The sequence below is a fragment of the Myotis daubentonii genome, chromosome 9, assembly GCF_963259705.1.
Source record: "Myotis daubentonii chromosome 9, mMyoDau2.1, whole genome shotgun sequence".
Lineage (NCBI taxonomy): Eukaryota > Metazoa > Chordata > Mammalia > Chiroptera > Vespertilionidae > Myotis > Myotis daubentonii.
In genome coordinates this window covers 57,903,694-57,927,559 of record NC_081848.1, presented here as the reverse complement: position 1 = coordinate 57,927,559, position 23,866 = coordinate 57,903,694, and the positions used below count along the sequence as shown (strand labels likewise).

Below are 23,866 nucleotides of genomic sequence, written 5' to 3'. Positions count from 1 at the left end.
CATATCCTGAGGTGAGGATTTTTAAAAAGTGCTCCACAAACTTTAAGGGTCATGTGAGTCCCCTTGTTAACATGCAGGTTCCAATTCAGTGGGTCTGGGCTGGGGGTACTGCACCTCCAATAAGCCCAGGTGATGCTGCTTGGCTGGTCTGCAGGCCACACCATCAGTATCTAGATCTTACAAGTGGAGTACGGCTGTTAGGACGTGAAGGTTGGACTGGAGGTGAAATGCACTGGGTAGCAGGAGGCATTTCAGAGGTCATCTTCTCTGCTTTTGGAAAAGAAGGCCAAAACAGGAGACCAGAGATTGACTCATATGTTCTTGGAGTCAGAAACTGTGCCTAAAACTTTTCTCTGCAACCAGAGAACATTTGCTAGGTAATTTCTTTCAAAACACCAAGAAACTTCAAAATCAAATCTCCTAAAAGATGGTGAAGTAATTGCTTCCCATACTGGGAATTTCACAGTCACATAAAATATATTCCTGCCTACCTTGGAAATGCATTCTGAAGAAGAGTTCCTCCTTTCCCATCACACCCGGAGGCCTAGAAAAACTACATTTTGTGCTAAGCATGTCCTTTAACAGACCTTGCAATGAAATATAAAAAGAAACTCTGCTGGCCTACTTAAACCACAAGGAAGTTAGATAAGTGAGGTGAAGAAAGAGGTTGGGGAGAGCAATGGGGTTAGGATAAGGCTACGTGTTACTCCCCATCCTAGTCCTTCTTCCACAAACAAGCAAACAGGAGCACACCTTCTCATTCCAATGACTCAAAGGCAGTCTCCCATTTCAGGCCTGGGAAAGACCTCTGTGAATGACTGCTTCCTTTAATTACAAAAAGCAAAATAGAGTTTTACAGGGAAGAAAACTGCCAGGCTCCCTTTAACCAACGGATTAAGGTTAAGGTGACAGTAATAAGATATATCAACACCAGGAACTCCTTGGCCATAGAGAAGACATAACATCACTTCTATAGTATCCTTGCCCCAAAATGTATCACAATCACAAGAAAATGTCAGAAATTCAAATTGAGATATATTCTATAACAAAACTGGTCAGTATTCTTCAAAAGTGTCAGTCATGAAAGATAAGGAAAGTCGGAGGAATTGTCACATTTTGGAGATTAAGGAGAAATAGCAACCAAAAGCAATGTGTGATCCTGGGCAAGATCTTACAATAGAGAATGTGTGTGTGTGTGTGTGTGTGTGTGTGTGTGTGTGTGTGTGTGGAGAAACTTGTCAAATTCAAATGAGGTGTGTAATTTGGTTGGTTCGTAGACTGGCAGCAATGTTAATTTCCTGGTTTTTATAATGTTTCCATGGTTATGTAAGATGTTCACATTACAGTACGCTAGGTGAGGGACATACTGTACCACTTTTGCAACTTCCCACTAAGTCTAAAATTAGTTCAAAAGAAAAAGTTATCAAATAAATTAGTTTGCTCACCCAAAAGGCAGCGCCAAAGAGGCCATACCTGTGGTTGACATCTCAGTGGAAAAGTAACCTTGTTTGTACTTGGGGAAAAGGAAAAGCTGGATCCTCTAGACATTCTCTCTCACATCTGTTTTTTCTCAACAAGACCCTGGTTCTCAGCTTTTCCTCATCTTCCTCTGGCATTGGACCATTCTTACAATAAATCAAGGGAAGCCATAAAGTCACCCTGATTCCAACTGTCAAGTCCACAAGTCCACTTTCTGCCTGCCACATAGTTGCAGAAAAGCAAAGCCTTAAGAACAACAGCTAGAAAACAAGCTACTAAAACTGTCTGGTAGAAACTTTCTTGGGGGGGGAATGGTGATAAAGGGATAAACACAGCAAGAGGAAGAAGGTAAGGGTTCTCCTAGCTGAGATTGGGTAGGCATCTGAAAGTAGGGAAGGTCTGGGGGCATGCAGAGGGCAGTAACCAATTACTAAGGAAGAGGAACCCCAAAATAGTTCCATAAAGCCCACATCTCCAGCCATCCCAAGCATGGCATGAATAGGCGCAGGCCTCTATTCTAAACCTTGGGAAAGAGATAGGCAGATGGCTCATTAGTCACAAAGATAATGACAAGCTATTATTATTATTATTATTATTATTATTATTATTATTATTATTATCATTATCATTATTACTATTACTACTACCATTATTGGTTCTTTTCTGGGTCTCTAGTATTTGCAAGTTAAGTGCAGAGAACAGATTTCAAATCTGAATGATTTTAATAAGTAGTATTGTAAGAATAGAACACACAAGGTAAAGCAAGACATTAAAAACAATTTAACCCATGCCCTTTGGGCTTAGAAAAGAAAGCACAGTGGTTATATAATAGTAATAATAATAATCAACAACCACCAATTATTAAATGCCTACCATGTGCCAGACAGCATCTCAAATCCTCAGAATAAGCCCATAGGGAAGACATTATACCTCATTTATAGAAGAAGAAGCTAACATTGGAAGATATAAAGTGACCTGACCAAGATAACTAAGATCTGACTAAGTGATGGATCCCAGATTTGCATCCGGGTTTATATCACATTAGCAATGACTTTTCTGCTCCATGGAACTGTGTCTAAGATGCTGTGCAGGACATAAAATTGCTGGCACCAGCAAAGACACACACAGACTGTTGGCACTGCATGGCATGAAGGCCTTACATGTTCTTAATGTACTATTCCCATCACAACAGATGGCAGTCACTTAAGCAAGGTTTATTATCTTTCACAACCACACCGCTCTCCTCACAGAGAAGAAGGTGTTTTCAAAAGTAAGAAAGATGCTACATATATACTCAGCATGAAAGAAACTGCTAGCTTATCATCAAAACCACATACTTCTCTTGTTGGCACACAGCTAAACTAATTTCCTGACCTCTTGCTGTTAGGTATGGCCATGCACTTGAATGCAGAAGAATGTAAACAGAAGAAACTGATATGCAGCAGGTCCTTGTTCGATGTCATCTCATTATAACTCTGATGAGATGCCATAGGAACTTAACTCTTGTTTATGTCACTTAGCCTTCGGTAAAATTAGTTTCATTACAGGCCATTCACTTAAAGTCATATAACTTATCAGTGACATTAAGAGAGGACTTCCATTATGCTGCTTCCGATTGTCCCTAAGCCTGCCACATGCAGTCCTTCTCTTTCTGGTTGCCGGAATAAAGATGATCCTCAGAACAACCTTGAGTACCACATGTTGAGAGCAGAATGACAAAGTGACTGAAGCTTGGGTCTCTAACTTTCCACTAAAAGATCTGCCCAGGAGAGATGAGAATCCAGAAATACCTGCATCGGTCTATTATGTGAGTAACAAATTAATACAGTACATCCCTAGCTAAAACTGTCCATGAGAAAACAGCCCCCTAAGATAAGCCCCAGGAATCCCTCTGAGCCATGCAGAGAGCTTCCTGCCACTTCATTTGATAGCATAGTAAGCACTGACATTGTCTTTAGTTTTACAGATGTCTCTTTGAATTTAAATCATCATATGAATTATGCTAAGTGAAATAAGTCAGTCAGAGAAAGACAGGTATCACATGATCTCACTCATATGTGGAATCTAATTAACAAAATAAACTGATGGACATGAACAGAGTGGATCCAGAGACATGGAAGCATGGAACAGAGTGCAGAATCTTGGAGGGAAGGTGGAGAAGGCTGGGTGCGAAGTAATCAACCAAAGACCTGTATGCATATATGCATAACCCATGGACACAGATAGAGAGGTGGTGAGAGGTGTGTGTGTGGGGGGGGGGGGCGCGTGCGTGGGTGATCTGGAGAGGGTGGATGGGGTAAAAAGAGGCCATATGTAATACTTTTAACAATAACAATTTTGTAAAAAGTTTTAAAAAATCATCATATGAATGAAAACAGGCTCTTCAGATCATAAGAAAAGATATGCAATTCTAGCATAAGCCCCTCAGGAAAAAAGGGATAGTTAAACTAAAACTGCCAGTAAGCAACAGATCCAGGTTTGAAATTCAGATATTCTGAATGGTGATAAGGTACCATCCCACATAGAATGTAGTTAACTCCCAAAAACCATACCCTCAGCAAATCTAGTTGCCTCTGCCTCCACTCAGCCACAAATAACCTAACTCGAGACCCGCACTCTCTCCCTCTCTTTTATGCAAAGGTCATGTTCACAGAGACAAGAAAATGTAAACTGTATCAGTCAAATACTTAGGAGGGCTCCCGCCAGAGCCCTTTCTTGCTTGGAGGATTTTTATGGCGAAAACGTCCAGGGAAGCCAGCTTCCACAGCCAGCCTTTGGATAATTTTCCTGGAGGGTTATTACTCCTTCCAACCAACTCCTCACCCAGAATTGTGAAATAAAAATTAATTCTCCAAGAATTCGCACTCACAGGCCCAGAGAGGAGTCCAGGACTCTCAGCAAAGACCTGAAAGACTACTGCAGACAGACAAAGTCAGCTGTCCCCCAAGGTGCACTCTGCCCTCCTTCCTTTAGCCGTGGAATCCCAGTGGGACACATGACCACCCAGAATAAAGGCCACATTCCCCACTTCCTTGCAGCGAGGTGTGGCCATGTGACCAAGTATCCAGCCATTAGGATGTGAGTGAAAGTGACATTAGGAGGAGAGGAGCATGCTTAGTGAGCCACCATGATCCATGGGGCAGAAGGCAAACCCTAGAGATTTCAGGGCCATCAAACAGAACAGCCTAGTTCCCTGACCCTGTGAGGTTGTCACATAAACTCTGGGCTACCTACATACCTACATTCAAACTGCTGCATGAGAGAGTTAAACTTTCATCTTGTCTAAACCACTGTTATGTTGGTCCTTGTCTCTGCAGACAAATCTGTTTCTAATCAGTATGGATTCCTCACAGCAGGCACTGAGAGTTCTGAGGGATTTTCATGAGCCTTGGCTTACCTTCCAGCCCTGGTTGGACAGCTCTTTCCTCTCTCTGGCCTTTTGAGAACATAAGGCATAGCTGGAAATTCCTTACAGCAATTCCCACACCTTTGTCCACAGAACGTTTGCATTAGAATCACCTGGAAACTTATTTAAAACTGAGATTCCTAGAGCAAGTTCCCATGAACTCAGATTCAAGCTATTTATAACAACTCCTAAAATCTGTATTCTAAAAGTTCCCCACCTATTTAAAATATTCAACCAGGTCTTCTGTGGCCTGCAGGTCATGGGGATGTGGGTGTATGTGCAGAAAAGACCTCACTACTTCCTTGAGACCCTTCCAGCATTGCCTGCTGTGGCTTCCCCTCAGATCTTGTTTCTTTTCCCTTTGGTGAAGTATGTTCCTTCACAGCTCTATTATGGTTTATATCCCTGGGGCAAAGCTGTTCTCTCCAGCTTTCCAGGTCAAGCACCTTAGATGCACCTCAAGGGACCATCTTTACACTGCAAACTGAACCTGCTTTAAGCCCCTCTACCCCCACTGCCTACATGAAAAGCTCATCATTTAGTCATTCAAGTCCAAGGTCTTCAAAAAAAGCCAAGCATACAAGATTCCTAATGACACCACCAACCTTCCAAGCTTTCATCTCCAACCTTAACCTGCCCACCTGGCATTTGTAACTGCTCTTCTTTCTTTTTTTCTTTTTTTTTTTACATTTTTATTTTTTAATATATTTTATTGATTTTTTACAGAGAGGAAGGGAGAGGGATAGAGAGTTAGAAACATCGATGAGAGAGAAACATCGATCAGCTGCCTCTTGCACACCCCCTACTCGGGATGTGCCCGCAACCAAGGTACATGCCCTTGACCGGAATTGAACCTGGGACCCTTGAGTCCGCAGGCTGATGTTCTATCCACTGAGCCAAGCCAGTTAGGGCATGTAACTGCTCTTCTTTCACCTCTGGATACCTAACCAGTTCGTACCCATCCTTCAACACTCCACTCTAGCATCCACAGGATGGACCGTGAGGGTGGTTACTATCCTGACACTGGTTCCATGTCAAAGTCTGCTGGAAAATCCAGCTTCAGAATTCTCCTTTTAAACAGATGACTCCATTAACACCTCTCTGAGGTGTTTCACTCTCTACATCCGCACGCCCTGTGCAGACCTACCTTACAGGTGACTCTTGACCTAGAAAAAGACTTCCTTTCTCAGGGGAAAAAATTATCTCATTAATTCAATCAACATATATTAGGCATTTCTGCCATGTTACTCCCTGTTATGGCCTGAGGACAGAAGATTAAATTACCTTGTTGCTAATGGCTTACATCTGCTATACTATTTGATTTCTTTCTATGAGGGATTGATGCCCATTACCCAAGTGCTCTCTGAGTTCTGATTTAACCCGTTTACTGAGCCATTCTCTTGACCTTGACCTCTTCAACTTCTGCATGCTCCTGGGAGTCTTTCTGCTTGGCTTCCAACCCACTAATCTGCCTAATAATCCAACTTGTGTGTGCTCCCTGACACCCAGTGTAGCCTCACTACCAACTCATGACCTGCTCCCTTCCACTCCCATCTTGGCCTGGCTCTCTCCTCTCTCGGTTCTAACTTGGGGCCACCCAAACCTGCTATGGACCTGACTAAGCCAGTGACCCAATTAAGCACCTTGATACCCAAGGAATAAGCCTCTTTGAAGAAAAGAACTCTCCAGCACAGAGTTAACAATGCTGTATTGTACATTTAAAACGTTGCTAAGAGGATAGATCTTGGTAAGTATTCTTAACACATACACACACACAATAAATTAATAATAATGATAATGAGGTGGAAGGAAACTTTGGAGGTGATGGATATGTTTATTGCACAAATTGTAGTGCTGGGTTCACAGATGCATACTTATCTTCAGACTCATCAAGTTGCATATGCTAAACATGTACAGCTTTTTGTATGTCAATCATATTTCAATAAAGTACATTTTTTTAGAGAGATCAAGAGAGAAGAAGAAAAAGCATCGATGTGAGAGAGAACATCAATTGGTTGCTTTCCATACATGCCCTGACCAGGAATCAAACTTGCAACCTTTAATATATGGGACAATACTCCAACCAACCCAGCCACACTGGCCAGGGCTCAATAAAATGTTTTTTAAAGGAGAGGAAAATAGAAAAAATCTGGACCTCTTATTACTGCCTACCCAGAGAGAGGCCCTCAGCTCATCTATCTGAGGTTATTTAATAACTTTCTGATGGCTCATCCTCCTTTGCTAAGCAAGTGTTCCCCAGTGCACATAAAGGAACAAGAGAACAGCCTTGATATTTAGATTAGCAATACCTGAATCGCTCCAGAATCCAGGCTGAGACTGTTGGTATCTCAGTTATTGCTGTCCTTTTAAAAAATTTAATTACAGCATTTGAACATTATCTCATTTTAAAGATCTGGCTACAGAGGCTCAATTAAAATTCCAAGTATCAAAGTGAGAAAAAGCCCCAAGTGGAGATCCAACTCCATCCTGAGTTTTCAATGTATGAAAACAGTTGGACATTTTACAATCATAACAAGTCCTTTTGGAGATGGACATTATTACCCTACAATCAATTCAAGATGTTTTACAATCCCTCTGCCAGGATGTGAAACCCCTGTCTACTTTATATAAAAAGCTGGTTATAAGCTGATAACGCTCCCTGCATTAGAATGAATACACCCACCCCTTCCCCAATTTCATCATAATCATGCTTAAGTTCAATCAGGCACTTGACACATCTGACTGTAGTGTGGGAGCCTGAGAACAAGATACTCAGTGGTAAACCCTCCGAGAAATAATGCTAGCTAGTAATCTGTATGCTGGAGGCAGCCAGAGGAGGGGGAGAGTAGGAGGGGAGATTAATGCAGTATGCCTTTGCTTTTGTTGTCATGCCCGAAATACCTCGGTCCCTCCCTCTCACCACCTACCTCCCCAACCCACATATCCTCCACCAAGCCAACTCTCACTCCTGCTTCAAGTTCCAGGTTAAATGCCACCTTCTCTATGAAGCCTTCCTTGACTGTCCCTGGAAGAGTTAGTGGCTTCCTTCTCTGTGTTTCAACAGGTTTAATTTCCCCTTTTATTCATTTAGTAAGCACTGGGTGGTGCCAGGAACTGTTTATGGTGCTGGGGATATAGCAGCGAAGTTTCTGCACGTGAGTTGCTTATCTAATAAAAGAGAGGAGAAACAATTGAACATATTGGTGTAAGATGATGATAAAGTTTACCAAACATAAAGCAGGGTGATGGGGCTAGAGCATGGCAGTGCACATAAAGGTTTCTCTAATAAGGTATAAACATGTAAAAGGAGTTGAAGGAAGTGAGGCATAAATCCTTCAGGGGAAGGGTGTTCTTTTTTTAAAAAAAAAAAATGTATTATATTGATTTTTTACAGAGAGGAAGGGAGAGGGATAGAGAGTTAGAAACATCGATGAGAGAGAAACATCGATCAGCTGCCTCTTGCACACTCCCTACTGGGTATGTGCCCGCAACCAAGGTACATGCCCTTGACCGGAATTGAACCTGGGACCCTTGAGTCCGCAGGCCAATGCTCTATCCACTGAGGCAAACCGACTAGGGCGAGAAGGGTGTTATCTTAGACAAGGAAAATGAGTGCAAAAGCCTTGGGGCAGAGGCAAAACAGCTAGACAAGTATGTGGAACAGCAGGGAGGCCACTGTGGCTAAGCCCAGTGGCAGTGTAGAAGGGGCAGGAGGTGAGAGCTGACAGGCAGGCAGAGGCCCAATCACACAGAGCACTGGAATTTTATATTGGACCCACGGGAAGCAAACAAAGGGAGCTGAGCAAAGGCACAACATGAAATGACTTGCCCCTCCTATAAGTCTTACCTGGTGTGTTGTAACTGTTGATGGATCTCAACCTCCCCACCAACTAACACAGCACTTGGCTTATAAAAGGTGTTTAGTAACTCTTCAGAGATGTAGAGAGCACAGCAGGCGGAAGGCGCTGGACCAGCCGTGGTTGCACACGGCACACAGCACTGGCTGTCTTCCACGGATCTCTCTCGGGCGAGGCTCTGCCTCCCAAGTTCTGCCGCTACCTTGCATCAGGCTTTATTTGGAAACTGTTCTCCAAGCACGGAAATAAGCAATGGTTCTAGTGTTCCAAAAACTACAGAGCACCAAGAGTCAAGACTGAAAAAAGTTGCTCAAAATTTCTGTAACCAGACTTCCTGGGCCATCAAAAAGGCATTGACTACTGTCCTAGGGTTCAAGTTCCAAGGCTACTACAATCTGAATTGAGAGCCTCATCTTGCCCTCCAATAATACCCACCACACATCTTCCTAAACAGTTTTCCTGGAAAGTGCTCAAGGGAGCAGGTGGATTATCTCTGCATCCCTGAGGCACCATAAAGCCACAGTAAATAAGTCTTCGAGTCCCCCAGGTACTCCAAAAGATGAGAAAAGAACTTATTTTGAACCCCAGCAGTTGCTATACTTACCATATTTCAGAGCCTTTGCAAAAAGAAGTGGGAAATGATTCTTATAAATTCTTGTGGCTTTCCTCAAATGTAAAGTGTCAGGGTTTTACCAGCCAATCCATTCATTTCTGGGATCCACTCAGGCTTAAGGGAATTTGACATCAGGAAAGCCCATGAGTTGCATTTTTCATTGACCAGACAGCTCGGAATGATTTATCTAACCTTCATCTGAAACATTTCAGCAATCCAAAAAGTCTCATCTGACAATTGAGGCTGTCCAGCCCCATCTGCCTGCCTCTGAACCTTGCCAGATGGAGAGCGCACCAGGCATTGCCCTCAGTGCATCACCAAAACCTGGCTGGGCAATGGGCACCATTACAGCATTTGGACAGCAGGCACTGCCCACCACAGAAAGCCAAAGTGTAAGCACCAGTTACTAAGGAGACACCTTAACTTGGCTCAACCCCATCACACCTCACATGACCTCTTACTGCCAGTTCCCTGACACCCTCACCCATTCCACCACATTCAGGGTTCCAAGACTCTCCAAACTACTTCTTTCTAGACCAACATCCCAGAGTGGCCTTGAATCAATGTTGTGTGTCCATTTCCCAGTGCTGGGGGCTAATTCCAGCATGTCATAAATGCAAGAAGTTCATCAAAAGGCTGGTGGGCCTTGAGGCTTCAGCAGGGCTGAAGATACATATTGCCTGCTGGAATAGCTGAAAGCATTTCCTCAAACCTAAAGATTTGCATATATTATTGCCTGCTGCCTGACAGTCGAAGGAAGTTCCCCCAACCTGATAATGCCTACTGTATACCAAACCTTACCTTTGATATGTATATATGCTTTGCTTTAGGGCAATTTGTGTTAATAAAAAGCTAAGGGCCCAGAGATTCAGAAAACTTGGTTACTGAAGCTAGGTCTCCTCTGGCTCCCCAAAATGCCATCCAAATTTATACTTCATGTCTAGTCTCTTTATTAATTTACTCACAGCCCTTCTCCAGATTCCTGAACCCTTCTAGATGCTGAGAAACACCCCAGTATCCCAGTGTTTGTTAGAATGATAATTCAACCAAATGATATTAAATAACACTCCCCAAAGCACTGCATGATAAAAATAAGTTTGGGAAATGCTACAGAAAGCAAGTGTAAGGAAGCGATACACTAGATTGGTTAAGAAAATGTGCTGAGGTGCCAGATGTGACTGGCTGGGTTTGACTCCAAGCTCCATCATTTCGCTAGCTGGGTGACCCTTGACAAAGCAACCAACCCTCTATGCTTGTTTCCTCATCCATGAAGTGGGACTAATAATAGAACCTACGTCATCGTTTGTAAGGACACCATGCAACAATGCTTTTGTAGTGCGTAACACGGTGCCTAGTACCTTATTACATGATTTTAAAGAGCCTTTGATATGCTAATATTAATTGTGATTTTCCAAGAGAATGTGTCATCTCGCTCAAGTTTATTTCATCTCATAACTCTTGTTCTGCAAGACTATCTTGTAGGCTCAGTGACCTTGGAACCTGCTGGGGGAATCCCCTGCCAGTCAGTGTTATGTGCCCTGAGGCAGGCTTGGATTACATCAATCTCTACATGTCCAACTCAGCAAGACTGCAATTCCTCACATGAAGCTTACCAGAGGTGAAAAACGATATGTAAAAATAAGGATTGGGGCCCTAGCCGGTTTTTCTCAGTGGTTAGAGATTCAGCCTGCAGACTAAAGGGTTGTGGGTTCAATTTTGGTCAAGGGCACGTACCTGGGTTACAGGCTTGATCCCCGGGCCCTGGTCGGTGCATGTGTGGGAGGCAACCAATCGATGTCTCTCTCTCACATTGATGTTTCTCTGTGTGTCTCTCCCCTTGCCTTCTACTCTCTTTAAAAAAAAAAAAAAATCAATGGAAAAAAATATCCTTGAGTGAGGATTAACAAAAAACAAATACATTAGGATTTGGGTCAAAGTCCTTAAGTACCCTTCTGGGTCATATTTCAAATTCTTCAGACTTGGGCTTTGTATTCTGGCTCTGCCATTTTCTATCCACATAACTTTGGATGAATTACTCAACCTCTCTGACCAGCAGGTTCCTGATCTCAAAGATGGAAAAATAACACCTATCTTATCTTGGTTGTGATGGGGACAAAAATGAGATAATGAGGTCAAGCATCTGGCACATTCTAGGTAGCAATCAATTCTGCCTCCCTTTCACTGTGTGTGAGAAGTTCAAATTCAGTCTGACATCTGTCACCATTTAAGTAAGGGTAGCCAGATCAACAGCTCCAGTTTCCAGCCCAAGATTTTTCTGTGAACAGTGCTGAAATCAATACCAAACACACTCATCTGCTCTTTTACAAAGTACAGTCAGGTCCTGAACGCTGGAAACAGTCACTGCACTTTCCCACCTCTTATTGACTTAAATCCAGATAAACTCTAGACACTGAACATATAATTACCAGAAAGAGATAGTTTATTCCTTGTTCCCAAGGACATGCATTCTTCAGATGTCCACAGTCTCTATCTATCCCGATTGTCTCCCTATCACTATGAGGCCCTGTGTTAGTTGCTGGGTGTTTTGTTTTTTGTTTTGTTTTTTTTATTAATGTAGCATTAGGAGAAAAGTGAAATGCATGTACCCATGTACAAAAGAAACTTGAAAGTTGAATTTAGGACAGATCACCCAATTTTTAAATGTTGGAAACTAATTCATGATTATTAAAAATTTTAATCAAAAAATACTCTGGCAGCCATTTCAATGTGAGCCAGCCAAATAAAGCACTTCTGCAAGCCAATGACAGGCCTCCAATTTCAACCTTTATCTTATAACAAAGTCCATGCTCATCCACAAACCCTACAAGGCTACCTCTCATAGACAGGAGCCTACCAGTATTAATGCCCCCTGCAGGCTGCACTCCAGCCACAAACCCCTTTTCGCAGTGCCTCACTCCCACACACCACATTCTCCTCCAGCTCCGTATCATGCCTGATTTCTGGGGGACGAGGCCTTCCATCTCTCAAGAAAGGCTATTATGGCTAAAAGAACCTCGTTCTGGCTGTCTCCGGATGAACTGATAACGCTTCCAATGGTGAACTGTGAAATCACACCTATCAGGCTATGATCATTGGCAACCAACTCCATCAATGAAAAGTAGGAACAGGAATCTGAAGAATTAAAAAATAAATTACTGAGCTTATGTGTTCATTTGTTCTAAAAATTGACGTAATTATTATAAAATCACAAATTAAGAAAGTATTTTGATTTCCAAAGAACAATTCTGATGGATGGGTCAACTTTCTTGGCAGATAGCCGGTGCTCAGTAAGTGCTTTGAACCTGAAATGATATAGCCTGTGTAACTATCACACTTGTCATTTCTGAAGCACTCTCTCCCACACTGTAAAACTGTCAAGGCAACTATTACCATTAGCACCTCACCTCGAACCACTCCTCTCCTATCCTTACTCTCAACTTGCAAAGCTCCATCTACACCAGTCCTCTGTCTATCCCTGAGCACACCAGGCAGGATCCTGCCTGAGGACCATCAAATTTAGCGTCTCCTCTGCCTGGGACACTCTGTTTTCTGATGGTCTCATGGCTGGCTCTTCCTTGGATTCAGTTCCAGTGTCCCATCCTCTCTGGCCTATTTTCCCCACTCATCCCTGTTTTATTTCCCTGCATGACATTTATCATTTGGTTTCCATGTGTCCATATGTATCCTCTGATTCTCCCCACTGGAATGCTAGCTCCCTGAGGACAGGCCCCTTGCACGTCCTCTTCACTACAGCAGAATCCACCAATGCGCCTACCAACAGATTCGTGTCTGACGATGGTTAGTATCTAATGACAAATGAATTTCAATTTGACAGATAAGTACACTGAGGTACAGGGAGGAGTCCGCCCAGCGTCTCCTGGGTATTCAGTGACAGAGCCAAGACTCAAGCCCATATCTCCTGACTCCCAGCCCAGCATCCCAGCCACTGCACCACTCGCATCTATGGACTGACAGTCTGGGTGCCTTCCACCTAGAACTCAACAAGTGAGGGATTAAATCTATCTTTCACCAGTGACAACGCTTGTCCATCCACCTTTCTCTCCACAGAACCAAATATTCTCCTGATATGCGGGTGTTTCACAATTACTAATTCCAAAAGAAGGTCAAAGACGACAGTTTCTTTTTTAATTCTCTAGAAGAATTCCACTGAACTTAAATGATTTGATGCATAAATATTAAAGAAATTGGGACTTTTTACTAAAAAGTAAAGGTTAATGGCTACATTTTCTGTTTTTCCACTTCTCAAACATTCAGCAATCCAAAATCTTACATGCATATTACAAGCAGGAGCAATTTGTTCAAAACATTACCCACTATTGCTGTGATACTTCTTGTCTTCAATTAAGGTCAAAAGTCATCTGAACAGCTTCACTTCTTCTGACGAAGATTTAAAATTTACTAAATTAGTGTGTTCCTGAAAAACTTCATTTTCTTGACATGAGATCCTTCCATTCATTTTCATCTGTCTGAAAATTGCTTTCTTATGCACACTGCAGCCTTTACCCTCGGCCTTGAAGCTGTGTCTACACTCGGCTAGTCATAGAGATAAGAAGGATGGAAACCCAGATTCCAAACCCATTTGGGTGCATCTCTGGAGGGGGCACATTTTCAGCTTCTAGCTGCTTCCTTCTTCAAGCAGCAGCCTTGATCCAGAAGTAATTCCATTCACCAGCGAGTTATTTCCCATCCTTTGTTATCCTTTTCAGCTCTTCTCTATTTGGTTAATTTATTCAATTAAAATCTCAAGGTAAATTCAGGGAACCACACTTTGTGATATGAACCACCCCACCCTTCTTCTCAGGGCATAGCACTCCCCATAGACTGAGCCAGAACCCTGGGCATCACCTTTGACTCCTCCCTCTCCACCCTCCAACATGCTACACAGAACTACAATCAGTTCACTCCATCTCCTGATGATCTCTTAATCAGCTTCTCTCCGTTTGCACCATAATTATCGGACCCACTGGAATGCTAGCTCCCTGAGGACAGGTTCCTTGCATGGATGAGCATGGACTTTGATCACAGCCAGGACTTGTCCTCTTAGCTAGAGTGATTCTAGGCAGTAGCAGCAACCTAACTGGCCCCCTGTCTCCAATTTTGCCCTCTCCATGGCATTCTCCACTAAGCAGCCAGTGCCATCTTTCTAAAACACAAATGTAATCAGGCCACACATTCGCTTACATCTCTTTTATGGCTTTGCACTAACTATACAGCCATTCATGATCTGGCCTCTTGCCAAACCTTGCCCCTTATTCCCTACCTAGGTTCTCCCCACCCCCCAATAACACTGAATTTGTCTTCAGTTCTTTTAATGCACCTGATCTACCTCATCTTGCGCCCCTTCACTCATGTTGCATCCAGAACCCTCTTCCATTCATCTTCTCCTGGCAGATTTCTACTTGTCCTTTGTTGCATAATAAGCATAACTCTCAGTGGAAGGACTTTTGCATTCCTTTGGGGTAAGGCCAGGTACTCTGCTCTGTGCTCCCAGTAGTCCTCCTAGGGCACTAACCATCCACGTGTTGTGTCTCTAGCACTCTATGCTTTACAATGGTAGCCCAGCATCTATCACCACACATGATATAGGGTAGGTTTTCATGACTACTTCCTGAATGTTGATAATGGAGCTTACAGATTAATCAACGCATAGTTCTAAAACTAAATCCTCTCGATTTATGTGTAGAATGTGGGGACCATTTGAAAGCAGCATGAATAGACTGTATTAGGGTAAGATTCCAATTTCAACTTTGCTCCCTTCCTTCCCAAATATAAGCAATTTAACAACAGAAAACACCTACTTTTTAAATAATATAAGCCTTATATACTATATCTCCTTGAGGAAGGAATTAAACTTCTAAATATATATAAAAGATTTAATTTCTAGAAATGCACTGCCCTTTTTAAATAAATGCATTGGGGTGGCATTGGTTAATAAAATTATACAGGTTTCAAGTGTACAATTCTCTGCACATCATCTGTATATTGATTGCATTGTATTTACCACCCAAAGACAAATCTCCTTACTGCTAATCACCCGAGGGAAAAGTTCTTTCTTGGGCTGGCTTCATCAAACCTTATGACCCTCTTCTGGAATTCCCCCCCTCACCTCCTACCCTTCATTCTGATACTCTTCAATGAATTATCTGATAGTACCAAATTATTTACATATAAGCTTAAATAATTCATAATTAGAAAGGTAAACCTGCTGTTTACCAAATGCATTCCATTACAGACAGCCCTTTTTGCTTATAAACTATAACAAACTCTTGATATGAAAAACCTAATTGCCATGCCAAGTGGTGAGAAGAACCACTTTTCACTTCTGAAGAATTGGGGGAGAAATTAAGAAATACTGAAAGAAGCCACGAGGAGAAGGGACATGGCATGTGTTGAGTGCCTAATACATAGGGTGTGGGGCCCCATTCACATCCTTGCTCTTGTTGACTCCTCCCAATTACTCCAAGATCCTGTAAACCAATACCTTCATGTCACCTGAAGGTTACACTGAGGTGAGGTAAATTAAGAGCAGTTGCAAAAGCTTACAATCTGGCGACTGATAAAGCCACAAATGGAACCCAGGTCTATCTGGCATCTAAGAGGGAAGTTCTTCCTCCCACAAGAACTCAGAAAACTGAAGAATATCTTTTGAAATAGAAAATTTTGTTTAAGTAAAAGAGATGCCCTCTTCGGAAGCCCAAAATGTCCTCTTCATCTTCTCACAGATCTGTGCAACAGAAGGTTTTTTCTTAGACCCCTAGATTTCAGCTTCCTGTTAATTATGCTTAGATTTCATTTTATCTATCATTTAGGAATAAAATTAAAAAACAAAATTTACCATCGTATCTTGTAGAGTTTTCGTATACTGGCAGGACACTCCATTATATTTAATCTATGTTAATTAAGCTTTGCATTTTAACAAAGCCCTATATTAACACACTTGATTTACAAAATATAAACATTAAATCTGCAATGTCATTAAGATAGTTCAGCAAGACAGATTCATCTTTGTTGCTCTTCCAATGTGCTCTATTGGTACTATTAAAAAAATCCACAAAATTAGAAATATAGATTAAAATAAGAGTGCCCATTCCATTACTTAAAAAAGTCTATTTCAATTGCTATTCCTAGGTACATTTTTCAATCATCTTTATACTTAAGTTTTCCATTTCATTTTATCTATTCACTTAAGATATCCATGGGAACCGGATTGGCTCGGTTACTAGGAATTTTGCAGGTATAGCTGTGCCAAAAAGTTCACTCTGGTTTAAGGAATCACAGCCTCTCAAACCACCCACTTCTGGTTGCTGCATCCCCATCAGGTGAGAGAGATGCCTGCCTTTGCCTGGAAGGGAACTCAGCCACTGAATGAACTCTCCTGCCATTAATTCAATAATGGCCTCGTCTGAGAATAGCCAGAAGCCTGGCAGAAATTGGAAACAGTGGTTTCCAAAACAGTCGATGCCGTTTTTCTGGATGGCAGCTGTGGGAAAGGCAGTTGGATGATGACTTCCTGTGGTGCACATGAAGGCCAAGGCGAGCATTCAGCTCCCGGGGTGCCATTCCGCAAGTTTATCAGCAGAGGGGAACTTGGCCTGGAAACTGAATTCAACCATAAAGCCTGGGAGATATTCATTTCCCTCTAACCACAGAACTAGAGAGGAGTGACAGCTGCTTATCTGGCCACTTCTCAGTGTCCTGTTTTCCTTCAGCATCAAATTTCAACATCACCACCAACACTGCCACCAACATGGCCAGAACCACCTTCACGGCCACTGCCACCAAGTCTTTTTTAATAACAATTTAAACTTAAAAGGCTTTTTCATTAGGTTCCCATTCTGTGCTAGGTGTTTTAGAAATATTTCTAATACTTACAAAAATCTCCAGGTATTATTTATTTCAGCCTCCAGATACCAACACCTCTGCCCTTTTCTCTGTCCTGTGCAACCTCTACATGTAGTACATCCAGGGCAACCTCTGTGCCTGGGACAACATACGCCATGACAATAGCCATGAATTTCTGGGCAGCCCTAAACAGAGAGGAAACATCTCAAACAATCAAGACAGAAACTGCCTAGTTATTCCAAAATCCATGTTCTCTCAGCCTTCACCTACCGCTAGACCCAATTTCCCAGGACTGGTCAATGAAATGGGGTACAAGTAATGCATGACATATCTAGTCCGCTGGCTCTCAAACCTACCCAAGGGGAATGACAAAATTCTCATCACAGTGAAAGTTATTAATCAACCTCTCTCAGAATGTCATCATTCAAGTAAAACTAAAAACACATAGGAGCCAGATAACTGAACAGTACTGCATGCAAAGTTGTATCTGTATGTATCTATATACACAATAGCTACCCATTCTTTGAAAATGTGCCCCCAAAATTAAAATATTGAGTGTGGTACACAGCCACCATTTCAGCAAAAACCCAATTTCAGAAAAAAATTTTCAGCAAAATAAAAAGTCTAGGAGTCTTAAAGCACATTTTGATGTCTGTAAATAAAACCAGGTCATACAATAAATATTTATTTTAATCACTGAAATTTTTAAACACTCCCCTAACTTGGATCAAAGAGGATCTCAAATTGAAATTTAAAACTATAGAAAGGTACAGAAAGTGAAAACATTATATAGTGATATTAATGTGCTGAAATCAAAGTAATACTCACAAGAAAAAGCACTTAGTAAACAGAAAATAATGAAAATTAACGAAAATTCAAGAAGCTAGTAAAATCACTAAGATGATTGAAAAGGAAATAAGCAGAAATCAATGAACTTAAAATGAAAAGCAGTAGCCTTGATCAACAAAACTAAGAACTGTTTCATTTAAAAGACACCAATAGATTACACAATCCCATGATGAGCCCAGCCAAGAAAAGAAGGAAATACATATGTTTTACATTACAGATTTAAAAAAATATCACCGCAAGTATAAATGTTATTACATAAAATATAATGTCCAACTCTTTGCTCCAAAAAATGCAAACATAATGAAATATGATTAATAAAATTTAAGTTTATCCAAAGAAAAGTTTAAAATTAAATAGAATAACATGAAAGAGTTAGAAAATGAACATTTCCAATAATAGAAGATTTCCCAGCCTCCCCAAAATCAAATTATCAGCCCATAATATAGTCATGCTAATTCTATCAGAAGCATTTATAAATGAGGTATTACCTATATATTTAAACCAGTCCAAGCATTAAAAATTTCAAAAATCCTTGAACTCACTCACATCCCCCGCCCCCCCCAAAAAAAACCCTACAGTATCTCACATATTAATGAGTTAAAATATTTTAAGTGTTTAATATTTTAGTGCAAATGTTTAGAACAATGGTTGGCATTGATCAGTGCTCAAAATAACATTAGTTACTGCTATTTTTACCAACCTACCTATTCCATCTCAAAATCATGGCAACCTCTTTCTGGGATGCTGTTCTTCTGATCCCTTATTCCTTCCCATTCAGCCTGTCAAATATCTATTCACTTTTGTCCTTACACAACCATCACTTTTCCTGAAGCCTTTCGTGGTTTACCACAGCCCATTCTGAGATTAACCACTACTGCCTTTATTTCCTAAACACAGCGTATTAGCATTGCATCTATAATACTCTGTGATATTTATTTGTCCCACTTCCCCATTAACTTAGGTGATCCTTAGAATAAAACTTCCCTATTATTCACCTTAATATTTCTAGTGTCAAGCACAGTTCTGCACAATACACACTTATTAAACGTTACTGTTAAATACTACTCATTAGCTTGCGTGATGATCTCAATATGATAGATAGAATGTGGTTTCATACAAGCAAGGTACACCAGAAGCTAGAGGTCGCTCAGAAAGATACCCATGAGCGGTCCTTGGAGAGCAAACAAGAAAGCCGCTTGGCCCACAGTAAATTCTTAATGCAAAGTAAATGTACTGATGTGTTCAACAGAAGCAAGGCCTCAGCCAGCTGCACGTTCTCTCGGAGCTACCACCTCTCAATCCCCGGGCGTTCATGCAAGTGCATTCCTCCTACCCAGGTTTCTAAGACTGAGCTTTCTCACCTGTGTTCCAGTTCACGAATGGACAGGATCACTCCTGACGTTGACGGCTTTTGCTGTACAGTGGCCACAAAGGTGAAGTCACTCTTGTTTCGGAACAGCTGAATTAATTTCTCACTCACGTGAGGGGCTGCATGGATCTCTCTGTGTGTGTCTAGGAGTCAAGAAAGAAGAGCGGGAGAAACAGGAGTGTGGGCCGGGGGGGGGGGGGGGGGAGAAGGAAAGAAAAAATGCAGAAGAAAAAGAGGAGAGAGAACATGAGAAGGAAGAGGAGAGAAGATGCACAGTTAAAAATGCTGTGTCCAAAGGATCCAGGTTGCATCTTTCATTTCCCCCTCTTGTCAATACTTTCCATTTTCAGACGCCGGCCACCACTCCATACAGCGCGCTCATTCAATGCAAAACCCAGACATGCCATCCCGGCCACCGCACCGTGCCCACTTGTCACTTTGACACGTTCACAACTGGCCAGGGGTGTTCTGATGGGAATTCTGACAGGACACTGAGCGAGTTGGCCTGCTGCAAACAGATTAGGTTGCTGTAAATAAAGTGAGAGGCAGGCAAATAAATGGGGCCCTAACTTCAGAGAATCCTGAGTCTAGCAGGATCCAAACGCCACTCCGAAGACTCCACATCCACTTTTCCCATGGGCTCTGTGACCTTCTCTCCACAATGCACCTAGGAAAACCCCGTCCTTGCTTTGTACCCCACCAAGATTTACTAGCGCTAATAATACCAGACAACTCCGCTTTGCCTAGAGAATAAATACAAGGCATGCTTGTAATCCATACACGTGCCTGGAATTTCTCTGCACATATGCAGTGGGTGACTTTCCTCATGAAATATTTATTCAAGTCCAGGCCTACAGGTGCGAGAGCCCAGACAGGAATCTCTCTCTCTCTGCAACATTCGCGTATGAGAGAAATTCATCATTTCATACGCAGACTCCCCCTTGTCATGATAAACCGGGTATTATCTCCTCATTTTACACTACGCTGCCTGGCATCAGAAAGTGGCACCAAGGGAGCTGAGCTGGAGAAAATTCTTCAAAGAATGACAAATGAACAGCAAAGGGGTTTAGTGGGACTCGTGGTTCCCAGACCGCGTCCTCTGACTGTGTAACTACCCGGTTATGACTCGGGGGCTGCAGGAGGAGCCTTTGAAAACACAGAACACAAAGGCTGCACCGCTACGCTGCCCACCAACACCCCAGACCTGTGTGCGGACCTTAACGCACCTCAGCTAAAGAGTGGCTTCTGACAAAAAGAAATCCTTGAATTCTTGACTTTAGTTTGGCCTCAGTCCCTTCATCTGCAAAATGAGGGTGTGGACTAGGTCAGTGGTCGGCAAACTGCGGCCCCTTGAGTGTGGCTCTTCCACGTGCAGGCGCGCATGTACAGTGCGATTGAAACTTCGTGGCCACACTCAAGGGGCCAAAGAGCCCCATGTGGCTCGCGAGCCACAGTTTGCCGACCACTGGACTATGTCATTTGTCAAGGCTTCCTGAATTTAACCTTCCATAATCCCATGAGTAGTTGGTTTAAATTTGCAGCACAGAAAAGAACGCCACGGTCTACCATCTGCAAAAGTCAGGCTAGGAATGGCACGAAGGTTGGTTCTCCCAACCCAGGGAGATCGCTCTGCCAGTATAATACTACTTGGACATCTGCTTTTCTGCCCAAAAGAAGGCCTTCACTACTGTACTGGTAGGTGACCTGCTGTCAGCTTTGGTCAAGGGCTGAGATAAGGAGAAGGTGTGCTTCCAGAATACCTTCTCTCTCCACCTCCACACAGCAGCCAAAGAGCTCTTTAAAAGCCTAAGTCAGAATCATTTCCGTTTCCTGCTTGAAACCTTCTAACGGCTTCCCACTGCGCCCAGGGTAAAATCCAGGCTCTTTAGCATGGCCTGCAAGGTAACCTAGAAGTTGACTCTTGCCTACCTCTCCCCACAGCATCACACTCTTCTCGGTTGCAAGAGGAGCTCCCCAAGCCCACTCCTGCCTCAGCGTCTTTGTCCCCTCTCTCTACCCACAGTGCTCTTCTCCCACTGTTCACATGCCTGGCCCCTCCGCCTTCAGCTCTGGCTGCAAATGCAACCTCCTGGGCGGCTCCTCCAAAACAGGCTCTCTGCAAATGTCTAACACGCCACTCTGGCTATTCTCTCCATCTCACCTTTCATAGCATATATATTGTGATCCGTTTATTATTCCCTTATATCATAATCTTATCTCATATTCCTTACCCAATTTCCCTTCTTTTGCCACGAGACTATAAGCTCCATGAGGGCGGGCATATTTATGTATTCACTGTTCTATCTATAGTCCTTAGTGCCTGGCAGAAAACAGGCAGCCAAGAAAAACATATTGAATTAATGTATTTCCCACTTATTTTTGTCATTTACCGTGTTACTTCAAGGAAGCACACATATTAGAATATAGGAATGTCGTTTGGAAAACTAGGGAATCAGTGGGTACTTCTCAAGTGCCGGCAGCCATGGAATTAAAGAAAATGAGGGTCAGCGTCAATTCAGCCCCTCCTCTTTGTAGGACACCCCACCTCCGGGTCTAATACATCCCACCGCCCCTGCTCGCCCACGGGAACATTCTCCAGCCAGCTTTTCCCCCTTCTCTGTGAGAGCGACTGGCACACTGAAGTAAAGACCCCATTAGCGCTCACCAGAGTGAAATGTAAAAAAATCTATTTTGATACATTGAGACTTTATGTACATTTATATTCTCAGAAAAGCTCTTTTGAGTAAATGTTTACCATAATTCAGCCACTAAAAAAAACACACGGAAATATTCCCACTTCTTACAGTACAGAGGTGAGCAAAGTGGACCAGGTTTCAAGGGACTAATGACTGCTCTGAGGTTAGCAGACACCTCGCTGTGCCCCTAGCATAAGATTCTTTATCCCTCTGAGCCTCACCCTCCACATCTGAAAACCGAGGACTGAACTGCACAATCGCCGGGTTCTTTCCTAGTCTCACCATTTTGTTTAACCCATCGTAGCAAAATAGGGTATTGAGGCTATTTAAACACCCAGATTTTTTATCATTTTTCTCCTCTACTGATTTTCCAGATCACCATATATGTAAAGCTGTCAATTACTGAATATAGTGAGATGTCACCTACTTTGCAGTAGCCTGCTTTTATCCTGGAGTTAAAAGAGCAACCGATGAAAACCAATTGAGAACCTACAGTGAATATTCTACTTCCATATTCAACCACTATAGTGTATGTTTGCTGTATTTCAGAATATTCGATTCTGCGAAAGAAAAACAAGTGGGATGGATAAAGCTCATAGGACATGTTAAATATAGATAGCAAGTTAGCAACCTGTGAAACGTGTTAAACATAGATGGAATAAATGAAACATAAGTGTGTTGAACACACATTAAAAAAGGATTGAGTAAGAGTATGACTTATACATAGAAAGGGTGGGAGGACCAAGTCATTATGTACAAATCATGACACCTTCAGAGTGACAGCTATGTCATCCCTAAATCCGACACCCATCTTTGACACTCATCCCATTCCCACTGTGGCCCCACGTATACTCTGAGAAATGCTAAATAAAATCCACTGCTGGTCACCAAATTAACAGGTGAACGACAGCTGTGGACACATGTGCTTGTCCCTGCTTCTCTCCAATGGATAAAGCATGTTGGCTCCAGGCACCTCCCATCCACTGAACCCTTTTTTTCCTTTTATCCCCCATAAACAGATACTGTAAGCTGACCCAGTCAGTTGCAGCTTAGGAACTAGTCATCCAAAATGCTTTTCTGGGATGCTGGGATGTATCATGGTCTTAGGGATGAGAAGAGATTTTTTTTTTATTTAGGCAATACATTTCTATCTGTACTGTACCCCTTTTTTTATAACCTCAGCTCCAATCCATGTAACCACAGCATCAGCAACAAAGCTGATAGGGCTGAGAGGAAATTTAAAGATATGACCAGTGGATAAGCCAGGAATCCAGTGGGGTCTCCTATCCTCCCCCCACCCCACTTGTACCCTTTTCTAAGTGTATCAGCCTACTCCATCTCTTTCCCTTCCTTCTTCCTGGATATGTTTAATTGATTTAATAAGCGAAATGATTCAAGCATTAGAATTTGGTCTGTCTGTGAAGCTTTCTGTTTTGTGACCTCTGGGAGTGCACTTTAAGTCTATCACTCATCGCAGTAATTTCCCACACAACCGCCGCTTTGGGTGAACACTTTACATTTTGAAAAGAGGGAAAAAGGAATGTAGTTCCAGATACTCGAGGTGTTGCATGATCTAGTTAAGAAGTGCTAACTCAGCAGCAAGGGTTAAGTGCTTTTTCTTTCCTGGGATGAGGCAGCTCTACCTAGTCATTTTTAAAGAAACACTAAAAATGCTAATGTAGTGATTATGCATCAGTAAAACAGTGTTGAGTGATGAAGGAAGGAGATTAGGCA

At 42.3% G+C, this 23,866-nt stretch overlaps 1 protein-coding gene across 2 annotated transcripts in view; it reads right to left on the bottom strand.

Annotated features, from left to right (window-relative positions):
* Positions 1-23,866, bottom strand: part of NELL1 (neural EGFL like 1) — a 705,206-nt gene that overhangs the window by 624,210 nt on the left and 57,130 nt on the right. For both annotated transcript variants that reach the window (XM_059709145.1, XM_059709146.1), the window contains exon 3: positions 19,429-19,579. In XM_059709145.1, the coding sequence (XP_059565128.1) occupies positions 19,429-19,579 (151 nt within the window). The remainder of the gene's footprint in view (positions 1-19,428; positions 19,580-23,866) is intronic.